The sequence below is a fragment of the Phodopus roborovskii genome, unplaced genomic scaffold, assembly GCF_943737965.1.
Source record: "Phodopus roborovskii unplaced genomic scaffold, PHOROB, whole genome shotgun sequence".
Lineage (NCBI taxonomy): Eukaryota > Metazoa > Chordata > Mammalia > Rodentia > Cricetidae > Phodopus > Phodopus roborovskii.
The window spans coordinates 358,513-382,788 of record NW_026126441.1 but is presented as its reverse complement, the minus strand read 5'-3'; the positions used below and the strand labels follow the sequence as shown (position 1 = coordinate 382,788).

The window sequence follows — 24,276 nt, the reverse complement described above, 5'->3', positions numbered from 1 at the left end:
GGAGTATAAACTGTTATCAGAACTTTAAGAGTCAGAACCTGAGCCTTGGCAGCCTTAACTAACTAGGTTGGACCACTCATCTTCGACAGGCCAATTAAAAAGACAAAAGGTGAAAGTGGAAAAAAAAAAAAAAAAAAAAAAAAAAAGGAAGATATTCTAATATGGCCACATTGGAAAGGACAATCACGTCTGATGGCATGCTCTACTCCAAGTCCATTTCCAGGGTTCTGACAAGTTTACATAGAAGACAAGATATACACACAACTAAGCAGTCCTTTGTCAAGGTGTGGTCGCATCCATTATCGTTTCATTTCCAGTTTCTCTGGCAAGGTAGTCGGACAAGTTTTAGGAACTATGAAATATCTTTCCTGGAGTCAAGTTCCTCTGTTGGCTGGCATCTGTGACCGAGTCTTTTCCTTCTCCCAGCATAAGACTCCCAGGGAAATTGCAATCTCTGCAGAATCCAGTGTTTTAATAGTCTGATTGTAAACGGGCACTCATCAGGGTTTCTAAAATATCTTTAATCCAGCCAGGATAGTTAGAAGTTTAAAATTGGAAGGGATTCCTACCCGCAGAGAGGCAGCTCATGCTTACTTCCGCATGCCAGAGGATGAGCTGGCTGAGGTCTGAAATGCCCCGCCAGAAGGTTGGATTCCTTTGGCCACAGCTTGACCACAGCTAAACCGCCATTGGCAAGAGGCAAACGGAAGTTCTCCGACAACACCAATTCTCCTTGCAGCCCTTAAGTCCCACCCCTCTGATAGAGGCGGCGTCTCCGTGGCGACATGCTGCAATGTGCGGCTGCGCAGGAGTGACGGGGCCCGGGCGAGCAGGAGGTGGTGTTTTGGTTCTCGCCGCTCGCCGTCCTTTCCAGACCTGGCTGTCTAAAAGCTGCTTGGTCCTGCTTTGCCTTCCTCTTCCCTTCCCCAACCCGGATTTTCCCTCCTTCCCTTTACGCGCCTTTCTTCGATCAGCTGCCGCCCCGGGTCCGGGCCATTTTCCGGGCCGGGCGCACGAAAGCGCGCGGCCCCGGGGCCCGGTATATGACCCGTCGCCCTGCCGCCCCTCGCTTCCCCCGCCCCATGTGGCTGCGGGGCCACGGCGGCGCTGCCCACTATGGCCCGGAAAGCAGTTAGCAGGAAGCGGAAAGCGCCTGCCTCGCCTGGAGCCGGGAGCGACGCTCAGGGCCCGCAGGTGAGGGCTCACAGGCTAGGGCGATGGCCAGAACCCCGTCAGAGGCATAAGGAGTTCCAGCTGGGGACGGGAACCAGGGACCAGGGCGGGACAAGAGCCGGGTCCTGGGGTCCTGAACTGTAAAGCCGTGGCCGGTCCTTGTGCAGTTTACTGACGTGCAGGCTGACCGGAAGGGTGAAGAGCCAAAAGGAAACTCCAAAATGACGCCTTCCGCTGAGAGTCTGCAGCTAGGGATAGAGCTGGAGGAGAAGCCAGGACCTCCTCGGTCCCGCAGGAAACTGAGTTCAAGGGGAATCTGGGGAGGAGACCGAAGTCAGCCTTCCAGTGGCACACTGTGAATGTGGCCCGATTGTCTCTTATCAAGGAAACAATCTCCCAGGCTGGAAGCTGGTCCTTTTAGACACCTAGAAGAAACACCAGGTGTCATCCACTGCCCACTTTGGAGAGGAGGGCCTGTCGGACTTGGGATTCCGACGCTGGTTACTCTTTTCACCCCGTTGGTATTTGATTTTTCGAATTCTAAAACTGCCCGCTGCGCAAGTCGCGCGGTGTCAGATGAGCGGCCACTGACTCGACATCCCTGGAAGATCCGGGATCCCACTCTGGCTCTTTGAATACCCTTTATGCTCTACGGGGAGCACAGGCGGAGAGGGAGAAGGGGGTTGGGTAGAAATGCAGCCCAGGTGGGTAATTGGGCCTCATTTCCTTCCCTGTCAAGGACACCTGAGTATATAGGGTTTCTAAGTCCCCTACTTTCCTCAAAGGTCTGGTAAAGCTTTCATCCTGTTTACCCATTTTCCAAGTAGGCGTCACTGCGAGAACCTCATTTCAGTGCAAGACGAGTTAACCTGTATTTTCTGGGTTGTGACTCTTCTGTTACATTTTTGATTGTGTAAATCCTGAAGGACGAATTCTTGGTTGTTCTTCTCTAATACAGTGGGATTTCTTGTCTTCGAGGGAAGTGGCCAAACATCTGATTTCTGATGTTGATTTCCACAGTTTGGCTGGGATCACTCGCTGCACAAGCGGAAAAGACTCCCCCCAGTGAAGAGATCGTTAGTGTACTACCTGAAGAACCGGGAGGTCAGGCTGCAGAGTGAAACCAACTACTCCCGGGTGTTACATGGTTATGCAGCACAACAACTTCCCAGCCTCCTGAAGGAGAGAGAATTTCACCTTGGCACCCTTAATAAAGTGTTTGCTTCTCAGTGGTTGAATCATAGGCAAGTGGTGTGTGGCACAAAATGCAACACGGTAAGTGGCAGGAGGGTTCTTTTCTCTGAGGTCATAGATGCATGGCTTCACCCACTCTAGCGCCTTCTCTGCATTGCCCCGTTAGTTTACATTTTCTTCTGGGTAAGCAGAGTTGGAATGTATTAAGAGATTTTCATTAGAAGTGTTAGGACAGAGAGGTGCTCAAGGAAAAAACAAACCCAAGTGTGGTTCTGGGCTCTTCAGAAGTGCCCCCATCAGTTTCTTTTAGAAAGGTGTTCCCTTACTCTCCATTCCTTTCCGTTAATGACTTCATCCCCTCTTTTTTCTGCTCCTTTTCTCATTTCTGCATCTTTTGATGTCGTCAAATGAACATGTGTCTTTAGGCCCCTGGCTCTGTGTGTGCTGCTGTTTCTGGTGTTTAGCCTCATCTTTTAAGCAGGAGACCTCAAAGAAAGGACATAAATTGATGCTCAGAGCACCATTCAGGATATATAATAGTGACAATTTAATTGCTGTATGTCAGCCTTTTTGACACATGTAGAAGTGTTTGGACCTTAGCTGAAAGTAGAAATGAAATGAATAACTTTATTGTGTAATAGAATCCAAACATAGCACTTGGACAGCTAGGGAATAAAATTGCTTAAGTTCCAGACAGGACTGTATACTGAGACCCTGTCTCAGAAGAAACAAAAAGGAAAGATGAAGTTTCCTGTAAAAAAGAAAGCCAGGTGGTGGTGGCTCACCTTTAATCTCAGCACCCACATGGCAGCTCACACCAGTCTGTAACTCCAATTTCAGGGGACTCAACACCCATGACAAAAAGAGCATTGCCCATAAAAATAAAATAAGAACCTGTGTGATGGAAAGAGAACATACTACCATAGGCTGAATTGCACATGCTTGCTGTGGCATGTGTACCCATTGCCAAATATAAATACAATTTTTTAAAAAGATAGTTATTTAAGGACCTTAAGTGTCTTTATAAAGACCATAGGCAAAACTAATTTTGAGGAAGGAAATAATACTATGGTGGTTGGGGGCAAATTTTCACTTCTGTTAATGGTTGTTTTACACACAACACTCTCAAAACCAGGTGCTGGTAACAAGCCTGCACAAAACTTCCTTTTTCTGATTACAGTTGTGTCCTCATGATTTAGGAAACTGCCATTGTTGACACTTGGAGTTGAAAAAGTGTCTCCTATTTCTTTAACCTGTTGACAATATTTTGAAGGTGAGCATATTAACTAATAATTGAATTTATTAGGAACTAGAAAGATGGCTCAGCAGTAAAGAGCACACAGGTTTGGTTCCCAGCCCCACATGTGAGTCTCAATCTGTAACTTTAGATCCAGAAGATCTGATGCCCTCTTCCTGGCCAATGAGGGCACCAGTCGCACATCTGCTGTTTAGACATACACACAGACAAAACACCTATACATAACATGTGTTTTTTGTTTTTTTAAAATTTACTCTTAATACCTATTTCTTTTTCCTAATTTGAAAATCTATTTTAACCAGGCAGTGGTGGCCCAGAACTTTAATCCCAGCGCTAAGGAGGCAGAGACAGGCAGATCTGTGTGAGTTGCAGGATAGCCAGAGTTAGACAAAGAGACCCTGTCTCTTAAAAATCAAAACCAAACAGACAACTTCCTTTCATCTTTAGAAGTTTCATGCGTGTTGGTGGGTGCTGCATTGGCCACAATGAGCATGTGGAGGTCACAGTGTATAGGTGTTGGTCCCCCCCTTCCACCACACAGTCTCTAGGGATGGAACTCAGGTCCTTGGCCTGAGGGTACTGAGCTCAGTACCCTCCTAACTTCATCTGTTTGCCCTTGCTATCCTGGAACTCAGTGTGGACCAGGCTAGCCATGACCTCACAGAGATCTGTCTGCTTTTGCCTCACCATTCCTGGGATCACAGTTGTATATAATCACTCTTGACCCCTAATTTCGACTTAATACCTATTTTGTCTTCCCATATCTTCATGACTTAAAGTGCTTGGGAGTAGTGTAGGCTGTCTTTTGTTGTGTTTTGAGTCAGTGTCTCATGTAGGCCAGGTTAGCATCTATTTTCATATATTGCCAAGGATGACCTCGCAAACCAATCCTGTCTGATAATAGCTAGGATTATAGACAGGTACAATCACACTTGTCTGTCGCCTTTTTTGTCCTTTACATGTGTATGGGTACTTTGTATGTGTGTATGTGTGCCATGTCAGCAGACTGCTTGAGGAGGCTGGGAGTGGGTATTGGATTCCCTGGAACTATAGTTACAGACATTTGTTAGCCATCATGTGGGTGCTGGGACTGAAACCCTGGGTCCTGTGGAAGAGCAGCCAGTGCTCCAGAACCAACTTGTTTTTCTTGTTATTTTTTGTTTTGGTTGGGGGACAATGTTTCTCTGTAGCCTTGACTGTCCTGAAACTATGTAGACCAAGCTGGCCTCAAACTCATAGATACCGGCCTGCCTCTGCCCCCTGAATGCTGTCATTAAAGGTGTGTGCCCCCATGCTGGGCTCTTTTCTTTTTATAGTGTTATTTTTCTTTACTCAGCTTCTAGTACCAAAGCAGGTCACCAAGAACAGTGTTTTCCCCCCTTGACTTTTCGATATTTGATATTTAGTATTTAGTTCTCTTCGGGGCAGGGTGGTTGCAACCTGGCTTTAGGTAGCCAAATCCTGCCTTGAGCTCCTGAGCTGTTCTTGGTTTTGTTTCTGTAAAATAGTAAAATTATCTGGTCTGCTAGTCCTCTGGAAACTAGCTGGATGAGACCCTAGCACTTGAGGTCTGAGGTACATGGGTCTCCTGAGGAGTTCATTATCTGGTGTGCCAGTTCAAGGCTGCAAACTGTCTGGGAGGCTGAGGCAGAGGCAGGTGGATCTCTTGAGTTCCAGGCCATCCAGAGCTACATAGTAAGACCCTGTTCCCCCCACCCAAAAAAAAAAAGGAAGGAAGGAAGGAAAGATTATCTGTGAGGAAGATTTCAATTCCAGTATGACAGGCATCATGCATCTAAAGAGAGTTGGAATGGTCTAGACTAGAACCCTGACCATCTTAAGATTTTACTTTATAGGGTATAGGGTTTGAGAGACATGGGGATGATATGGATAGGGTACTGCTCCAGGGAGAGAAAAGTCCAGGAGGAATTGCCATAGATTTTACTATGGGAGAGAATGGACTAAATCCAGATGATGGAGGGAGAGGGTAAAGAGAAGTGGAAGACATTAACCTGAGATAATGTGCTTTTATCAATTAGTTGATAATTTGGGAGAAGGTAAGTCTGTATTGGGAGTTACTAATTTACGAAATTATTGAAATTGCTATATTACTGTGGAATAAAAAACACCTTGGACTTCAATCTCACAACCCTTAAAATTTCAAAATTTATTTTGTATGTGTATTTTTCTAGGCAAAATGTTCTTTGTTTTTCTGTGACAGTTTTCAGAGGTGAACACTATTGAGCTAAAGTGGTTAAAGACCTTTGATCTTTAAAAGAGGAGTTGCATGCATGACCTTGAAGGGACCACTTGGCATTTATAAGGCCAGAACTACTGCAGAGCAGACAGGGAGCCTGGAGGAAAACAAGGAGAGTGCAGACAACAGTCAGGAAGGGGTTGGGAGGGCAGGTGTTGAGATAGAAGGGTCTGATGTGCAGTAGAGGTATTTTGTTTATTTAGAAAGGTTTTCATTGTTGGGCTTTTGCTTGAGACAGGATCTCATTTGGACTAAGATGGCCTTGAACAGCTCCTGGTGTTAGGGTTGCCCACTGGCTCTAGCCCTCAAGTACTAGGATTATTGGCATAAACCACCCCAGGTTGAGCTAGTTAGTTTTTGAGATGGGGTTTCCTTTCCAATTTAGCCCTTGCTGCCCTGTGGATGAGATTGGCTTATAACTCAAAGTGGTTCTCCTGCCCCTGCTTTCTGAGTAAGACACCATACCTGGCAGAGATACTTAAATTAGAGCAGAATTCATTTCTCCTCATGATGCCTTCTAGCCAAAAACTACCAGGGAGTCATGTAGTGGAACAAGTGAAATAACATTTGGTCTGGATAGGAGTGACCTGTAATAGCAGGGAAGGGCCTCCCCTCTAAGGGTGTCAGAAAGAACTTGGAAAGAAAGGATTTGTGTCAGGTGCTTTGGGGGGAAATCTTAAGGAAATAACTCTGCTCTGGATGGGATACTTGCTGGGAAGTGAAAGGTGGGTTCCTCCTACATCTTGTCTAGAAGGAAGGTAAAGCTATAGCTGGTAACGATGAAGCGGCCACTCTTACCCACCAGGTGAAGGCGGTGTTTAATCTGCTGTGGCTCTGGCAATAGTCATGTTTGATCTCTATTTAAGATGAGTAGGGAATGGCCTGTTCTGCTACTGCTGAACACCAAAGCCTGGCCAGGTATCAGGCTAGCTCTGGGGTTCAGGCTGCTTTTTCTTTCTCACCGTCTCCTAATCATGGTCATAGTTACACTGCTGAGTTCACAGATGGACTTTGTGGCCATGAAGTATACAGATTAATTGCTGCAGTTGGTTGTCGAATAGAAGGGAGAACATTTAGGCCAGTTTTGGAGATAGGATGGTTAAGCATCAGGATGGAGAAAGTGACTGTAATATTAATGATTTCTGAGATTATCTGCTCAAAGTAACCAAAATCATAAAAACATAACATGGCAGTCACTGCGACCCTTGAAACAAATAGCACACTTAGTTTTCCCTGGCCAGGTATTTTTCATTCCCCCTGATATATATGTTTTTTCTTTTGTGAGTGTGTGTGTGTTGTTAGTTTTTGAGACTAAGATTTCATTGTGTAGCCATGGGTAGCTTGGAACTTGCTGGGTAGATGAGGCTGGTCTTGAACTCTGAGATCTGCCTGCCTCTGCCTCTTGAGTGCTGAGATTGAAGACATGTGCAATAATGGGAAACAGTCTTTTACAAAAGGATTTATTGGGCCAGATGTGTCAGTGCTGGCCTTAATCTCAAGTACCTCGGAGACTGATTAAGGGAAGAAGATCAAAAGTTTTTGGTCAGCAGAATTAGAGAGATGGTTCAGTGGTTAAGAGCACTTGCCTGCTTTTGTAAAAAGTTCAGGGCTAGATCAGTTGGTAGTGTTCCTTCCTATCAGCAGGAGGCACTGGACTTGATTCCCAGCACTTCTTTTTTTAACCTTTTGTTTTGTTTCATGACACAGGGTTTCTCTGTACCCTTGGAGTCTGTTCTGGAACTCTCTCTGTAGACCAGGCTAGCCTCTGCCTCTGGAGCACTTCTTAAAAGTATATATGGTGTTGCATATTTATACTCCCAGTATTAGGCAGAGAGAGACATCTGGAATTCAAGGCAGTCCTTGATACAGAGCATATCTGAGGGAGATTTAGATGACATAAGATCCTATCGTTAAAAAGTAGATAAATAAAAATAGGGGCTGGAGAGATGGGTCAGTGATTAAGAATACTGACTGCTCTTCCAGAGAATCTGGGTTAAATTTCCAGCACCCACATGGCAGCTCTCACCTGTCTGTAACTCCAAGATCTGACACTCACAGAGATACATGCAGGCAAAACACCAATGCACATAAAAATAAATTATTAAGAAATTAATAAATAATAGACTCCGTAGGGGAGGCCTTACCCTTTCTGAGGGGCAGATGTGTGAGTGGGAGGAGAGAAGGGAGGGGGACCTGGGATTGAAATAAAAAATATATTAATAAAAAAACAAAAAAATTAATAATAATAAAAATAAGGCCAGGTAGTAGTGGCACACACTTTTAATCCTAGCATTTTTTGAGGCAGAGGCAGGTGGATCTCTGAGTTTGAGGCCAGCCTGGCCTACTGAGTGAGTTTCAGGACAGCCAATGCTACACAGAGAAACCCTGTCTTGAAAGAAGAAATAACAAAAAATTAAAGTTCAGTGTTAGCCTGAGCTATAGAATGAGTTTAAGCCCAGGCAAGTTAGTGAGACCCTGTCTCAAAATGTAAGGGCAATTGAGATCACTAAGTGGGTAAAACATATGCTGTGCGAGCAGAAACGAGTGAGGCATATCCTCAACAAGGTAGAAGACGGCTAACTTCCCAATGTGGCCTTCTGATCTCCACATGTGCAGCCATGGCATGTGTGTGCCATTATACTCACACTCATACTCTCTCTCACACATACAAACCGAATAAGAGAGCTGGAACTATAGCTGAGCAGTATAATGCAAGGCCCGAGATTCAGTCCCCGAGCATTAGAGAGGGGTTGAGGGTGCAGATTGAGCAATTGAGTGCAAGACCACCTCTTGGAGGGCCTCTGGAAGGCAGAGTGGATATGGTAATAGCTCAAGAGATAAAGTGCTTGCTTAGAGCAGTGCAGTGCCCTGGTTCCGACCCTTAATACCACCCCCTCAAAGGTGACACATCTGTAGTCCCAGCTACTTAGGAGGTGAGGAAGGAGGTTCTCCAAGAGAAAGAGCCTGGGCGATATAAACTGCATATCTCAAAACATTTAAAGAAATGATTGTATTGGGTTTCGCCACAGGTGTATCTTTATTCCCCCCTCCCCATTCCCATAAGCTAACACTATCAGGTGAACATATTTTATAGTTAGGTGAAAAACCTAATTACTGTCCTCCCCTCCCTCTTCAATTACAGAATTAGTGGTTTCCTTATTTTTAGGACTAATTTTGTTTTTGTTTTGGTGACAGGGTAGTGGGGTCTCAATAAGTGGTCTTGGGTAGCCTTGAACTTGATATATAAAACAGACTACCTCAGAACTCAGATGTTCCTGCTGCTGCCTCCCTAGGGTTGGGATTAAAGGTGTGTGCTACCACTTCAAGCCGGACAATTTGATCTTGATTGTTTTGTTCTTTGAGACAGGGTTTCTCTGTGTAACCTTGGCTGTCCTGGAACTCATTCACCTGCATCTGCTTCCCGAGTGCTGGAATTAGAAGACAGTTTGATTTTACTGGGAGGATATTGTCTCCCTATTTTATACTCACTATGGTTCTGTGCAAACGTGGTCCGTGTGTAAGGCTTTAGGAAGATGAGTTAATGAGTTTATGCCTCCTATGTGTGATAATAGACTTGTTTCTTACTGCCTCTTTTGGAAGCATCGCTTCTATGGTATTTGGACATGTTTAGTGTAGTGCTTTGTTCTTTTTACGCCATCCTCTGTATGTAAGGAAACTTTATGTAAATGACATTTCTGTGTTCCCCACCACTGCAAAAAAAAAAAAATAAGGTAGGGTCTGAGAATGGGGAGTATGAGGAAGGAGACAAGACATTATTTTGGGCAGCTTTCCTCCTTCGGGATATCGATGGCTTCTTTGTTGTCCAGGACTGTGCCACATTGAAGGAGATGTTAGATCTTCCTGAGCCTGAAGCACAGGACTGCTTTTTCCTATTCTTGAGAAACACTATCTGGGTTGTCAGGGTTTTTTACATTATATCATACTTCTCAGACCTTTCACTGAAATATCCCCTGTGGTGGCACATGCCTTTAATCAACGCTCTGTGTTTGAGGCCAGCCTGATCCACAGAGCTACTTCCAGGACAGCCAGGAATACACAGTGAAACCCTGTCTTAAAAACCCTGTCTTCAAAAGCAAAATATTGTACACACACACACACACACACACACACATTTGCCATGGTATTAATATAAAAATACCTTGTTTCTGGGAGTGTGTCTCAGGAAAGTACATGAGGCTCAGGGTTCAGTCACCAGCAGCACACACACCCTGAATACTGTAAGGGGTGTGGAAGCTTCTCTCTACTCCTCAAATGAGTACTCCCAATGAGGTACTGGTTTCTTGCAGAAACCAAAGCCTCAAATACACTTACATGCTACATTTCTATTATAAAAAATTTGGACACAGCATAAATGTTGAAGAACGGGGAATTTATTCATTAAATGCTAGTTTACGCAGTAAAGTAGTTTGTAGCCATGAAAAACTAGAAAGCTGGGAATAGTGGCATGAACTATATTTCTGGCCCTTGGGAGGTAGAATCAGGAGTTCATGGTCATCTGCTGATTGGCAAGTTTGAGGCTAAGAGACCTTATTTCAAAAAAGAGACAAACAGTAAGTAATGTGACCAGCACCTGTTGGTACAGGCTTATAATCCCAGCACTCAGGAACTAGAGAGAGGCAGCTATCTATGAGTTTGAGGCCAACCTAGTTTATATACTGAGTTCTGGATAGCCAGGGCTACATAGTGAGACTCTTGTCTCTCCCCCCCTCCCCCCACCCCCATTTTATTTTTTTCAAGACAGAGTTTCTCTGTGTAGCCCTGACCCTGGAAATGAACTCAACACTGCCAGGGCATTAAAGAACTCACAGAAATACCCCTGCCTCTGCCTCCCAAGTGCAGGGATTAAAGGCATGCACCACTACCACCTGGCCGAGGCTCTGTCTTAAAAACAAAAGAAAACAAAATCAAAGCTAGCCTGGGCTGTACAGTAAGTTCAAGGCCAGCTCTGGACAGTGTTATTGTCTGAGGACACTCCACCCTCCTCTACAAACTATGCAGAAATACCATGAAGCCTAGGCTCAGAGCCTGAACAGACATACACAAAAGAACTGTGGTGCACCAGCATGATGGCTCAGCAGGGAAAGGCACTTGGCATCAAGTTTGACCTGAGTTTAATACCTGGGACTCACAGAAGGAAAGAGCTAACTCATGCAGGCTGTCCTATGACCTCCATAGGTATGCCATGTTACCTGTGTGTGTGCACAAACACACAAACGTGAGTGCAGATATGTGATCTATAACTGGGAGGGATTGTCCAGGCTATGTTAGTTGAGGTGGATGACCCACCTTAATTGTGAGCAGCACCACTCGCTGGGCAAGGATAGAATAAAAAGGCGAGTGCTAGCATTGTGTGTACCTTCTGACCATGGGTGTAATGTGACCAGCTGCCACAAGCTCTTGCCATGACTTTACCATCCCCATTAGACAGGACCTTGGAACAGGAGACAGAGATCCCCTTCCTTCAGGTGCTCTGGTTGGGTGGTTTCTTACAGCAGTGAGACAGATGACTCAGGTCTCAGCTTTGTTCTTTGTTGTATTAGTCTGATACAAAGACTGAATTCTCTGTCTTCCTACCTGACTGTGATACTTTATCTTTTTCTTTAATGTCAGTATCAAGATCTCTGTACTTATTTACATTGGTGGGTGTGGAGTTCTGAGGGAAACATTTGTGAGAATTGATTCTCTCTTTCTGCCACATGGGCATTGGAATCAGACTTGCTGTCTGGCTTGGCAGTAGGTGTTTTCATCCACTGAACCATCTCGCTGGCCCAATGCAGTTTATCTTAGTGTCTGGGAAACTGGCATATATTTGCTCTTCTTTCTATTCGATTCCATTCTAGAAATGGAGTACTGTGTTTCTAGTAACTTTTGAAAACCATTGTCCTGTGGGTGTGTTTGTGTGTCTTCACACCCCCACATGCATGCATTGCTTACTAATCTTAGGTCTTTCTCAATAACAGCCTTTGCATGCTCTTCCCCTTTGCCCTAGAAGGGAAAACTCAGGAAGCCACATCCTGAAGTTCTCTCGATTTGCTGCCAGTTCCTGGCCCTGGTCCCAGTAGGTTAGTGTGGGATAGCCCCACTCTGAGTGTGTAGCAGGGATCTTGTATTGAAGCTGCCCTTGTCATTGTGGAAAGCAGTTCTATACCAGTTCATCCACATCCCTGGGCTTCCTGTGAAGAGGCAGGACGGTGGGGTGAAGATGTAGATAAGATTTTGATTGTCTGAGCTCTCTGCATTCCAAGTTACTTCCGTTTTTCATAGGTTTTTAAGCCTGTCTTAATACCCTGTAAAAGTAATTAATAAAATAATTGTACACTACTATTTTAGGATGTCTTTTACTTAAGTGTGTGTACGTGTTTCTAAGTATGTGAATGTTAATGAAGATGCCTATGTAGGCCAGAGGAATTAATTCCCCCTAGAGCTGTAGTTATAGGTGTCTGTGAGAACCAAACTCAAGTCCTTTGCAAGAGCAGTACCTGTTGTTAACCACTGGAACCTCTCTAGCCCCTTATTCCTTGTTTTTGTGATAGGCTCTTAATGTAGCCCAAGGCTGACCTCAGAATTCTGTTCCTCCTGCTTCTGCTTTGCAAAGTGCTGGGATTCTAGGTGTGTACCACTATACAGTTTGTGCCAAGTGTTTGTAGTGCCAATAAGAAAGATTGAGGAGCCAGCAAGAAGGCTGAGTGAGTAAGGGCATTTGCTTCTCATGGTGAAGACAGACCTGTTCAATCCACTCAGAGTGGGTAGGTGGTTGTTTGCTTTGTTTTGTTTTTGTTTTTGTTTTTTCAAGACAGGGTTTCTCTCTGTGCAGCCTTGGCCATCCTGGAAACTTGCCTCTGCATCCTGAATGCTGGCATTAAAGATGTGGACCACTACCACTGGGCTAAAGGAGAGAATTATCCCCATGTTAAGCTTGGGCAAAATTTAATCTTTCCTTCCTCCCTTCCTTTTTTTTTTTTTAAGTCTATGGCACCTGGTATTCCTAGGTGGTCTCCCATCCAAGGACTAACACACAGTCTAACTCTGCTTAGCTTATGAGATCAGAACAGATCGGGCAAATTCAGAGTGGTTTGACCACAGACAGAATCTGTTAGTATAAAATGTTAAATGTTTATCTCAAGTAATTTTAGTTATTTCATGTTCCATATGACTAATAGCCTTAGCCATACCATTAATAATTCCAAGAGTCCTGCTGGGTTTGGCAGTGCATACCTTTAATCTTAGCAGAGGTAGGTGGATCCATATAAGCCTCAAGGCCATATTGGTCTTCTCAGTGAATTCCAGGCCACTAAGGGCTACACAGTGAGACCCTGTCCCCAAAATAAATGAATGCTAGACATGGTGGTATATGTACTTGGGAGGCAGAGGAAGTCAGATCTCTGTTAATTGGAGGCCAACCTGTTCTACATAGTGAGTTCTAAGCTCGCTAAAGCTACACAGTGAGTCCTTGTTTCAGAACAGAAAACAACAATGAAAATCCCCAGGGTCTGCTATATAGTAGACTCTTAATTGAACGTTCCATAGATAACTGAACAAATGGGTTTTGTACCCAGAGTTGACCACATTAAATAGCAACTATGTTTTGTGTGCCTCTTTTCTCTTGCAGCTCTTTGTAGTGGATGTCCAGACAGGCCAGATTACCAAGATTCCCATTTTGAAAGACCGGGAACCTGGAGGTGTGTCTCAGCAGGGCTGTGGTATCCATGCAATAGAGCTGAATCCTTCTAGGACACTCCTAGCCACTGGAGGAGACAACCCAAACAGTCTTGCCATCTATCGGCTGCCTACATTAGATCCTGTGTGTGTGGGTGATGTAAGTTTTTCCATTGGTCTTCATGAGAACTAACTTTGTTTTAAAGCATGGATGCTCTCCTAACCTAGAAAGGGGTGGTTTTCTCCAGATTTCTCCTGATATGAGGGTGAGGAGTGGAAGAGAGAACAGAGTGGAGTTTGGGATGCCATAGGTAAGAACCAGAGATGTGCGTTTGATAGAAGGGACAGATGGCACATCTCTGTGGGTCCATGTATCTCCCATTGCCCTATCAGAAAATAAACTTACCAAATTCATCTATAGCCAGGCATTGGTTTTGGCTCCAGGAGCATAGCAATGAATAAAATTAATAAAGCCTTTGCCTTTAGTATAGTGCTGAGTGTGACCTGTGAACCAATATGTATATCATACAAGTCACATGTCAGTGTGACACACACCATAGAGCAGTAGCAGCCGGCTAAAGGGATGGAGAGTTAAGGGGGAAGATGCTGTTTCAGGGGGAGTCAGGAAACTTCATCGAGAAGATGTGAGCAAGGAGACTTAAAAGAAATATGGGCATCGCCATGGGATTGTTCCTGGCAGAAGATAAGACTCTGAGGTAGAAGGCTGGAAGCTGTGTACTCTGGACATGTTGTTGTTGTTGCTTTGGGGGTTTTGTTTGCTTGTTTTGGGGTTTTTGTGTTGGTTTTTTGTTTGTTTTTCGAGACATTGTTTTGGAACCTGTCCTGGAACTAGCTCTGTAGACCAGGCTGGCCTTAAACTCACAAATTCACCTGCCTCTGCCTCCCAAGTGTTGGGCCTAAAGATATGTGCTACTAACTCCCGGCTGGGTTTTGTTTTTTTTGAGACAGGGTTTTTATATAGTCCTGGCTATCCTGGAACTCCCTTTATAGACCAGGCTAGCCTCAAACTCACTGAGATTTTCCTGCTGCTACTTCCCCATTGTTAAGATTAAAGGTGTGTGCCCCTTTTTGGAATTCTTACTGTCTACAGGAGTGCCAGTTTTATTCTTAATTTGATTCTCCCAGATGTTATTAGATTTTGCCCTACAGGTTAAGATCATCAAAGACCATGTTTTTGTTTGCTTATTATTATTTTACATTTACTTGTATCTGCGTATGGGTACATATGTTGGTGTACATGTGGAGTTGGAGAACACTGAAAAATTATGCAGTACCCCCTTCGTGTGGGTTTTGGTGATCGAACTCAGGTCATCAGACTTGTTAGCCAGCACCTTTATTTGCTGAGCTATTTTGCTGGCCCTGTTTTGTTTTTGTGGCAGGGTGTGCATATGTAACTCAATGCTGTCCTGGAATTTGGGTTCCTCTGTCTGATCTTCCTAAATTATAGGCATGTGCAACCATGCCCTTTCATACTTAAAAATTTTACAAGATATTTTTAGTCAGACCTCTTCGCTTTTCAGAAATCATTATGATCCTTATTTTACTAATCTTTTTTGTTGCTTTGTGTTTTCCCCTCTGTATATGTCACTTTTCCCTGTAAGGATGGACACAAGGACTGGATCTTTTCCATTGCATGGATCAGCGATACTATGGCAGTGTCTGGTAAGGTTGTCCTCCCTTAAGAAGATTTGATGCGGCAAAGAAGAAATTTAAAAATTACAGTAGTATGGCTGGGTGGTGGTGGCACTTAACTTTAATCCCACTACTGGGATGGCAGAAACAGGTGGATCTCTGTGAGTTTGAGGCCAGTCTGCTTTACAGAGCGAGTTCCAGGACAGGCTCCAAAGCTATACAAGGAAACCCTATCTCAAACCAAAAACCAAACACACAGAAACTATAGTAGTGTGATAGAAAATAACCTGCTAACACTAACAGGGGCCAGGGTGCCTTACTTATCTTTTCTTACTTTTATTCATTTGTTTAGGTGGTACTAGGGTGAAATTAGGGCCTTGGGTATGCTATATTTTTCAGACTTCCCTCCATCACCCCCTCACCACCACTTTTTTTGAGGGGTACAGGGTCTCACATTGTAGCCACGGCTGGTATAGTACTTACATGTGGCCTGACTGGTCTTAAGTTTACAGCAGCAGTCCCTGTGCCTAAGCCTCGACTCCGGTGATACTATAGGCATAACCTACTATAACCAGATTAAGGGCTTTTGTGTTCTCAATCATTCCACCTTAATTTTTTAATTGATTGAGATTAATTAATTGTGTGGGTGGGTATGCTTACACCTTGGCACACACTGGGATCTGAGGGCAGCTCTCCTGGTTAGTCCTCTGCTTCCCAACGCTTTGGAGGCGAAATCAGGAAGATCAGGGATTCATGGGCCAGCTTGGGCTATGTTGAAATCCTGTCTCAAAAAATTAAAAAATAGGAAGAGAGGGCTAGAGAGATGACTCAGTGGTTAAGAGCATAGACTACTCTAGAAGACCTAGGTTCAATTCCCAGTACCAATGTGATGGCTCACAACCATCTGTAATAGGCTCCATTGCCCTCTTCTGGCCTGCAGACACACATGTAGATAGAGGACTCATATGTAAAATGAAATAAATCTTAAAAAATAGGAAGAGATAGAGAAAAGTGAGAGGACAGAAATGAAGTAAATATGTGGGTTTTTGTTTGTTGTTTTTTTTTAAAAAAACATTTATTTATTAAATATACTGTGTTCTGCCTGCATGTATGGCTGCAGGCCAGAAGAGGGCACCAGATCTCATTACAGATGGTTGTGAGCCACCATGTGATTGCTGGGAATTGAACTCTCAGGACCTTTGGAAGAGCAGGCAGTACTCTTAACCGCCGAGCCATCTCTCCAGCCCCCATAAATATGGGTTTTGATGTTATGAATTGTTTCTAATGTTCAGTGTTGGTGTAGATGACATCATTTTATTTTGTTGAATAATCAGGGATAGGTTTAAAGAAAAGTTTTCTTTTATGTATGAGGCCCTGGGAATGAACTCAGCACTGGGCAGAAGGATAAAGAAAAGAAAATGTCTTGTTTGTTATTGCTTGCTAAGGAGAAGAATTTAATGGATTTTGTTTGGCATATGGCATTTAAAATTAAATTTAGGAGCTAAGCATGATGGGGTACACCTTGAATCTCAACACTCCTGGGACAGAGGCAGGCAGCTTATTCTATACAGAGAGGCCCAGGAGAGCTAGGGGGTCATAGTGAGAGCCTGCCTTAAAATAAATAGTATACATAAATAAGTATAGATAGATGGATAAACAGACCTCAAGTCCTTGTGCTCCGGCAACTATTCTACTTCTAAGTTACCTTCCTAGCATAAAAAACAGCCATCTCAGGGCTGAAGAGATGTCTCAGCAGTCAAAAGCACTGACTGCTCTTCCAGAGGATTTGGGTTCACTTCCCAGCACCTACATATTAATTAGCTCATACACCTGTCTGTAACTCCAGCTCCAGGGCTTCTGGCATTCTCACACAGACACACGTGCAGGTAAAACACCAATGATCATAAAAATTTTTTAAATGACAAAAGAATTCAACCATATTTTTTCTTTTCTTTTTTTTTTTAAATACCTGAGATGGTCTCATATAGTCCATGCTTACCTCAAACTCACTGTATAGCTAAGGATGACCTTGACACCTGATCCAGCTGTCTCCATCTCCTGAGGTGGAGATATATAGATATATAGATTATAGATATATAGCATCATATCAGATTTTCTATGATGCTGGGGATTGAACCCAGGACTTTCATGCATGCTAGACAAGTTATATCTCCAGCACTAAGAATTCATTCTTGGCCAGGTGAGGTGGTGCATGCCTTTAATTCCAGCACTCAGGAAGGCAGAGGCAGGCAGATCTCTTTAAATTGGCTCATGAACCTCCCTAAAATGGAATATAAAGAGAAAGAAGTCTAGACGAAGAAATCTGAATTGAGTATGATGGTCCATGCTTATAATCCCGGCACTCAGGAAGCTGAGGAAAGATTAATGCTACAAGCTTGAGGCCAGCCTAGTTTACAGAGTGAGAACTGTCTTAACTGTACTAGTCAGGTGATTATGGTGGCACACACAGGTGGCAGGCAGATCTCTGTGTATTTGAGACCAGCCTGGTCTACAAAGTGAGTTCCAGGACAGCCAGGGCTACACAGAGAAACCCTGTCTTGAAAAACAAAAAGCAAAAAAACAAAGTATACTCATATATAGGATGGGCCATGCAGCCAAGCTGCAGTGCCAAGCAGTGTGTTGAAAGGGAAAAGCCTGTGTAGTCTTCTGTGGGGTTTTCTTACAGAGGGTTAAGAATAATTGACACCTGTGAATCTCCTATGCTGCAGGCTCACGGGATGGTTCTATGGGACTCTGGGAGGTGACAGATGATGTATTGACCAAAAGTGATGCAAGACATAATGTGTCACCAGTCCCCGTGTACGCTCATATCACTCACAAGGCCTTAAAGGATATCCCCAAGGAGGATACAAACCCAGACAACTGCAAGGTGCGGGCTTTAGCCTTCAACAACAAGAACAAGGTATGAACTCACCAAGGTATCCAGAAATCTGTCATTTCTGACTTTGTCTCTGGGAATCCTTTCTCCTCCAAGGCAGTGCTTGCTGTGTAACATGGCTTTAAACTCACAGGGCACCCTCTTTAGAGGCCGGGAATGCTGGTGAGAAATTATAGTGGGCTGTGCGGCTCCGCCTCTGTCTCTGCGGTGTTTGTTTGGGTAGATCATGTTTGTGGCTGGTTCACTCTAATCTGACACTGCCTCATTTTCCTGTGCCTTTTTAGGTGCTTTGTTCTGGATTTGATTTTCATACCTCTAAAAGCTGTCACCTATTTTTAAGCCCCTCGTTTTTCACTGCTTCCTTTATCTCACACTTGCCACTGAGTGTCACCTAAGTCACTGTGCCAGGTCTCCTGACAGTGAGCTTGTAAGCAGGTTCTATGACTAGACCCAGAGCCCAGAAAGCAGACAGGCTTCTGCAAAATCTAAAAAAGGCCCCAATTTGATTCATTTTTTAAAAAATTTATGTGTATGTGTGTGCCTGCATGTGTACATGGGTGTGGTGTGTGTGTGTGTGTGTGTGTGTGTGTTTGTAAAAGCGGTTCCTCTCTGCACCCATAGCTCCCACACTGGGACTGAGAAGAACAGCCTTTCATTTTGAGCTCTGCTCTAACAGTCTTAAGGATGTCAGGGGACTCAGTGACATAGGAGGACATTTTCACACAGATGCATGTTCATGTGGTTGTTACTTGCTTTGTGGGGTTGAATACACTGCTCGCTGCAGTGTGGGATGAGGTGAAATCACCCTTGGTAACTGTGGGTTAGGAGTGGAGGATAAGATAACCCCATCCCATCCCTGCATGGGTTTTTGGTTTTTTGAGGCAGGGTTTCTCTGTGTAACAGCTCTGGCTGTCCTGGAACTAGCTCTGTAGACCAGGCTGGCCCTGAACTCAAAGTTCTGCCTGTCTCTGCCTCTGAAGTGCTGGGATCAAAGGCGTGTGCCACCATTGCCTGGCTTCCCCTGTGTGTTCTGGTACTTTAGTTTGCTGTAGATCATATTATAACTTCTTTTTCATTGCTCTTGTAGGAGTTGGGAGCAGTATCACTGGATGGTTACTTTCATCTCTGGAAGGCTGAAAACACATTGTCTAAGGTGTGAACAGGACTTGGTAGTTTTATATGATAATTTACTATAGGTTTAGAATACTGTCATTCTCCCAGAGTCCCGTTGGATTTGTCCCAAACACCATTTCTCCCAAGGTCTGGGGACAGAATTGCATAGTACATGAAGTGTGGGTTTGGCATGCTTCTTTTGAGGAAAAATCTGGGTATCTTTTAAATTTATTTTTGAGACATGATTTTTCTATGTAGACAAGTGTGGTCTTAAAATTGTGATCTTCCCACTTCTAAAATACCTCTCAAGAAAAGGCCTTTTGGATTTTGTTTGGGGTATTTTTATTGTTTTGAGACTTAAAACAAAAAAACATGTTTCCTGACATTCAGAGTTGGCACTTTCTAAGTGGATTTTTTTTTTTTTTTTTTAATGGTTCAAGACAGAGTTTCTCTGTACAGTCCTGGCTGTGCTGGAGCTCACTCTGTAGACCAGGCTGGCCTCGAACTCACAGAGTTTTACCTGCCTCTGCCTCCTAAGTGCTGGGATTAAAGGCTTGTGACACCACCACCCAAAATCTAAATGGTTTTTGTTTGTTTGTTTTTCTTTCTTAAAAGATTAGATTACTAGGTAACCCTCGCTTGTCTCAGTCTTGGGACCCTCCCTCAACCTTCAGTGCTACAGTCTTTTTAAAAGACCCGAGATTACAGTAACACAATTGAGAAGAAAACAGATTTATTAGTAATACCTGCTAGCAACTTTTTTTTGTACAATAAAGTGTATATGTGGGTCATTAGTTCATGTCTTGTCTGTGCTGCTTATAATATCTGTGACAAGCTTTTTAAAAGAGAAAGCAAAGCTCTGGGAATGGACATTTCCATTCTGTCACAGTAGCTTTGCACTCCACTGGCCCTACATAGTGCCTTACATACAGCAGGCAGAGATTGTTTGCTAGTCCACAGGGTCAAAGATGCAGGCTGACTCAGGTTAGCTAGGACAGAGTCAGTCTCTGTGTACAATCCTCATTTCTTTGGGAAATTGGCTGAGGGTAGTTAGAAATGAGTCCCTTTATCTAAAGAGCAACAAGGAGTGGTGGTCATCTTGCAGAATGAACAGGTTTTCGTGCCCTGGGCTTGTTCCTGGAGATAAGCTATAGTTCTTGGCTTTTCCTGGAATTCTGATTATTTAATTCCATCCTTACCTTCATTTAGTTTGTCTTGTCCCTGGCTTAGGTAAGTCATGTGTAAAGGGAGCCCACAGAGGTAGGAGCACAAGAATGCCCCTTTTATGCTGGTTATGGCTGTATCTCTTTTCAGCTCTTTTCCACCAAATTGCCATATTGTCGAGAGAATGTATGTCTGGCTTATGGTAGTGAATGGTCAGTGTATGCAGTGGGCTCTCAAGCGCATGTCTCCTTCTTGGACCCACGGCAGCCATCATCCAACGTCAAGTCTGTCTGCTCCAGGGAGCGAGGCAGTGGTAAGTCTCTGTGTGTTCCTTCAGGCTTACTGCTACATTGCAAATGGGCTTTCTCCCTTTGTTTCTTCTTTGACTTGCAAACAAGAATAGTGTGATCTGTGTGTCACATGTAGAAGTATTTGGTGACCGAAGAGAGGAACTTAATTACATGCATGAGGCAACAGAATGTTCAGGTTGTAGAAACCTTTGGTAGAACCACTGTGAGGAGATAAGCAGTTAGCTCTAGTCTCCTGGGATGTTTTTGTTGGGGCTCTGCCTGAGCTAAAATTCTTACATAATGAGTGACACTGAGGGAGGAGTTAGAAGAGTATGAGGTCACCTTCCTATATAACTTCAGCTCCATGGGATCTGTCACCTTCTTCTGGCTTCCATGGCCAGTAGCATTCCTATGCACATACTTACACACACACACACGCACGCACGCACATTACACATATAATTTTTAAAAACTTAGAAGCTGAAGAGGGTCTCAGATCCTCTGGAACTGGAGTTACAAACAGTTTTGTGTGTGCTGGGAATTGAACCTGGGTCCTCTGGGAGAACAGTCAGTGCTCTTAACTGTTGAGCCATTTCTCCAGCTCGTGGTGCACACCTTTAGTCCCAGCATTTAGGAGGCAGAATCAGGCAAAATTCCTTGAGCACTAGGGCAGCCTGGTTTACAGAGTGAGTTCCAGGACAGCCAGGGCTGCATAGAGAAAGAAACCCTGTCTTGGAAAACAAATAACAAGCAAAAAGAATTGGTGGGAAAGGGGAACAGTTTAGCCTCTTTTTCAAATAGTGTTACTTCTTCTTTCTCCTTCTTTCTTTCTTCCTTCCTTCCTTCCTTCCTTTCTTCCTTCCCCTTTTTCTTTCCTTTTTTTTCCCCAAGACAGGGTTTCTCTGTGACTTTGGAGGCTGTCCTGGAACTAGCTCTTATAGACCAGGCTGGTTTCGAACTTACAGAGATCCTCCTGCCTCTGCCTCCTGAGTGCTAGGACTAAAGGCGTTCACCACCACCACCAGGAAAATAGTGTTATTTCTGTGTAGATACTATAAAAGCAGTTTTTGTGGTGTTTTGTTTTGTTTCTATTTATTGCTGGGGAAGGTGGGTGCCATGATGCTGATTGGAAGTCAAAGAGCAGTTTGAGGGAGTTGGTTCTCTCCTTCTATGGGAGTTCCTAGGAATCAGACTTAGGTGGTCAGCCTTGACAGCAAGCTGAGCCATCTCACCAGCCCTAGGATTTACTTGTAAGTAAGTAGTTAAGATGAATAAATTTAGACTAGAGAATAGTGGATAAAGTGAAAGCTGGAGAAGGAATAAGATTTAACTGGGATGGTATGCAATGAAAAGTTTTATTATCATCGTCATTGTTATAATTGCTTTGTTTTTGAGACAAGGTCTCACTAGGTATCCTTGGCTAGTCTGGAGTTTGCTGTGTCCACTAGGCTGGCCTTGAATTCACAGAGATCTGTTTCCCTCCCCTTCCCCTGTACTGGAATTAATTAAAGGTATACACCACCATGACCAGTTTTTAAAGGGTTTGGTTAATTAATAATGGACCTATCTTGCATAGTTTACAAAGGTCCCTAGCTCCACACAGATGCCAAGAGACACCTGTACCTGTATCTCATGGGTTTACTTAACCCACAGGTGCAGCAGATATATTTTCCCTTTAATCCAAAGTAGTTGGTAACTTGCTGTAAATAACATAGTACCAAATACTTCCTGTAGGGCCATGCTGGTAAAACAAAGATGAGCTGCTTGTGTAAGTAACGTGTGATGGAGAAGAGCTATACTGTGAACAATGACTCCAATATTAATCAAGGGTATGACACACAGAGAATTTCAGAAAACATCGTAGATATTCCCTTCATCTGGCTTATTGCAGACAGTCCTGTTAGTCACCATTGAGTTCTTTTTAGCCATTGGCATAGTTCCATCTGATATTTGTGTTGTACTGTCCCTATGATTGTTCTGTGCTTTTCTCTCTCAGGGATCCGATCAGTGAGCTTCTATGAACACATTATCACTGTGGGCACAGGGCAGGGCTCCCTGCTCTTCTATGATATCAGAGCTCAGAGATTTCTGGAAGAGAGGCTCTCAGCTTGTTATGGGTCCAAACCCAGGCTCACAGGGGAGAATCTGAAACTAACGACTGGCAAGGGCTGGCTGGTAAGTAATGTCTAACCTGAGATAATGGTTGCTTGACAGGGAAGGGAAACTGTCCTCCCTCTTCTCCCCCACCTCGCTCACTTTCTTGCTGTTGACATCCCTTAGAGCAGAGAAAAGCACTCTCTCCTGACTTTGCCTTTGTGTCTGTATATTGGCTGGGGGAGAAAGAGGTTTCAGGGTAGTAAAAATGCTTGTAATCTCAGCATTCTATAAACTGAAGGAGGATTGCAACACAAAAATGAAAGACACAGTAAAATATGCTGGTGCCTAAGATTTTCTCCAAGTGACAACAGCAGGAAGGGTAAGGAAACTTCCTGTTGTTGCTGCCAGTGAGTTGTCATTAACAAGTTTGATTCCAAAAAGCTGAAGGTGAAGGCTTGCTTTCAGTGAAATAATTCTTTATCCTGTTTGGTTGGGGAAATGAGGCCAGTTTCCGTGAGAACCAATAATCGTGTGACATTGGGTGGTGGGTATGGAGCCCTTTCCTCAGGCAGAGACCGGAAGGCATTCCGGCCCTTCCTGCTCTTTCCTAGTGGTACTAACAGTCTCCTCCTCTTCCGTAGAATCATGATGAAACCTGGAGGAATTACTTTTCGGACATTGATTTCTTCCCTAATGCTGTTTACACCCACTGCTACGACTCGTCCGGAACGAAGCTCTTTGTGGCAGGAGGTCCCCTCCCTTCTGGGCTCCATGGAAACTATGCTGGACTGTGGAGTTAATGACAACTAACTTTCTCCCAAAATGCAGATTTACACTAACTTCCACCCTTTGTTTCCTTGTTTGGTCTTTTGATTCCCCCACTGTGGAAGCTTTCCTGTGTAGTGCAGACAGCAGTTTGCCGTGGCTCAGGCAGTTACTAGGAGGAAGCTATGCAGAAATCCAAAAGGTGGGGCTTTTCTTTGGTTGGTTAGCGGTTTGTTGCTTTGGGTTTTTCATTAGTCTGTTTGCTAGATGTTTTTTGTTGTTTGTTTCCCCTTTCAGTAATCAAAATTTTACACACATGCCCCCAGCTTTCTCAACCAAACATTGTTACAATTCCCCTTTTTTATTTTTTCCTTAAGTGATAACACATCTCCTTTCTCTGGCTTCTTTACACTGAAATGACAAGGTCATCCTCGCCCTTCCTTCACTTGAGAGGTAGGGCCCCTTATACTTGTGTGGTAGCTGTCAGACTTTCTGTGAAAGTTTGGGAGCCTTGTATGTGTGTGCGTGTGAACTTGTGTGTATGTGTGAGCTTGGGTGCCCGATGGTACTGTGTCACTGATACTGCTCAGCGTGAGGATTATCTGTATTAAAGTATTTATAAAAGAAATAATTTTACTTAGAGTCTAGCTTTGGGACTAGGCTGTATCTTTTAAAGGCTAACATTGTAGGAAGTGAAAACATAGAGAAGCAAATCCCACCAGGAAAACCCTTGAGT

At 43.9% G+C, this 24,276-nt stretch overlaps 1 protein-coding gene across 3 annotated transcripts; it reads left to right on the top strand.

The window, feature by feature from the left end:
* The first annotated feature begins 777 nt into the window (after positions 1 to 777).
* On the top strand, positions 778 to 23,620 carry Dcaf12 (DDB1 and CUL4 associated factor 12). Of its 3 annotated transcripts, none has more exons than XM_051187560.1 (9): positions 778 to 1,194; positions 2,194 to 2,448; positions 13,513 to 13,719; positions 15,182 to 15,242; positions 17,942 to 18,135; positions 19,199 to 19,264; positions 20,539 to 20,701; positions 22,675 to 22,853; positions 23,417 to 23,620. In XM_051187560.1, the coding sequence occupies exons 1-9, from the start codon at positions 1,117 to 1,119 to the stop codon at positions 23,573 to 23,575; spliced, it is 1,362 nt and encodes a 453-aa protein (XP_051043517.1). In that variant the 5' UTR covers positions 778 to 1,116; the 3' UTR covers positions 23,576 to 23,620. The 3 variants fall into 3 exon arrangements, with proteins under 3 accessions (XP_051043517.1, XP_051043516.1, XP_051043518.1); XM_051187559.1 differs by lacking the exon at positions 778 to 1,194 and adding an exon at positions 1,408 to 1,694; XM_051187561.1 differs by lacking the exon at positions 778 to 1,194 and adding an exon at positions 1,718 to 1,877.
* Positions 23,621 to 24,276: the final 656 nt, after the last annotated feature.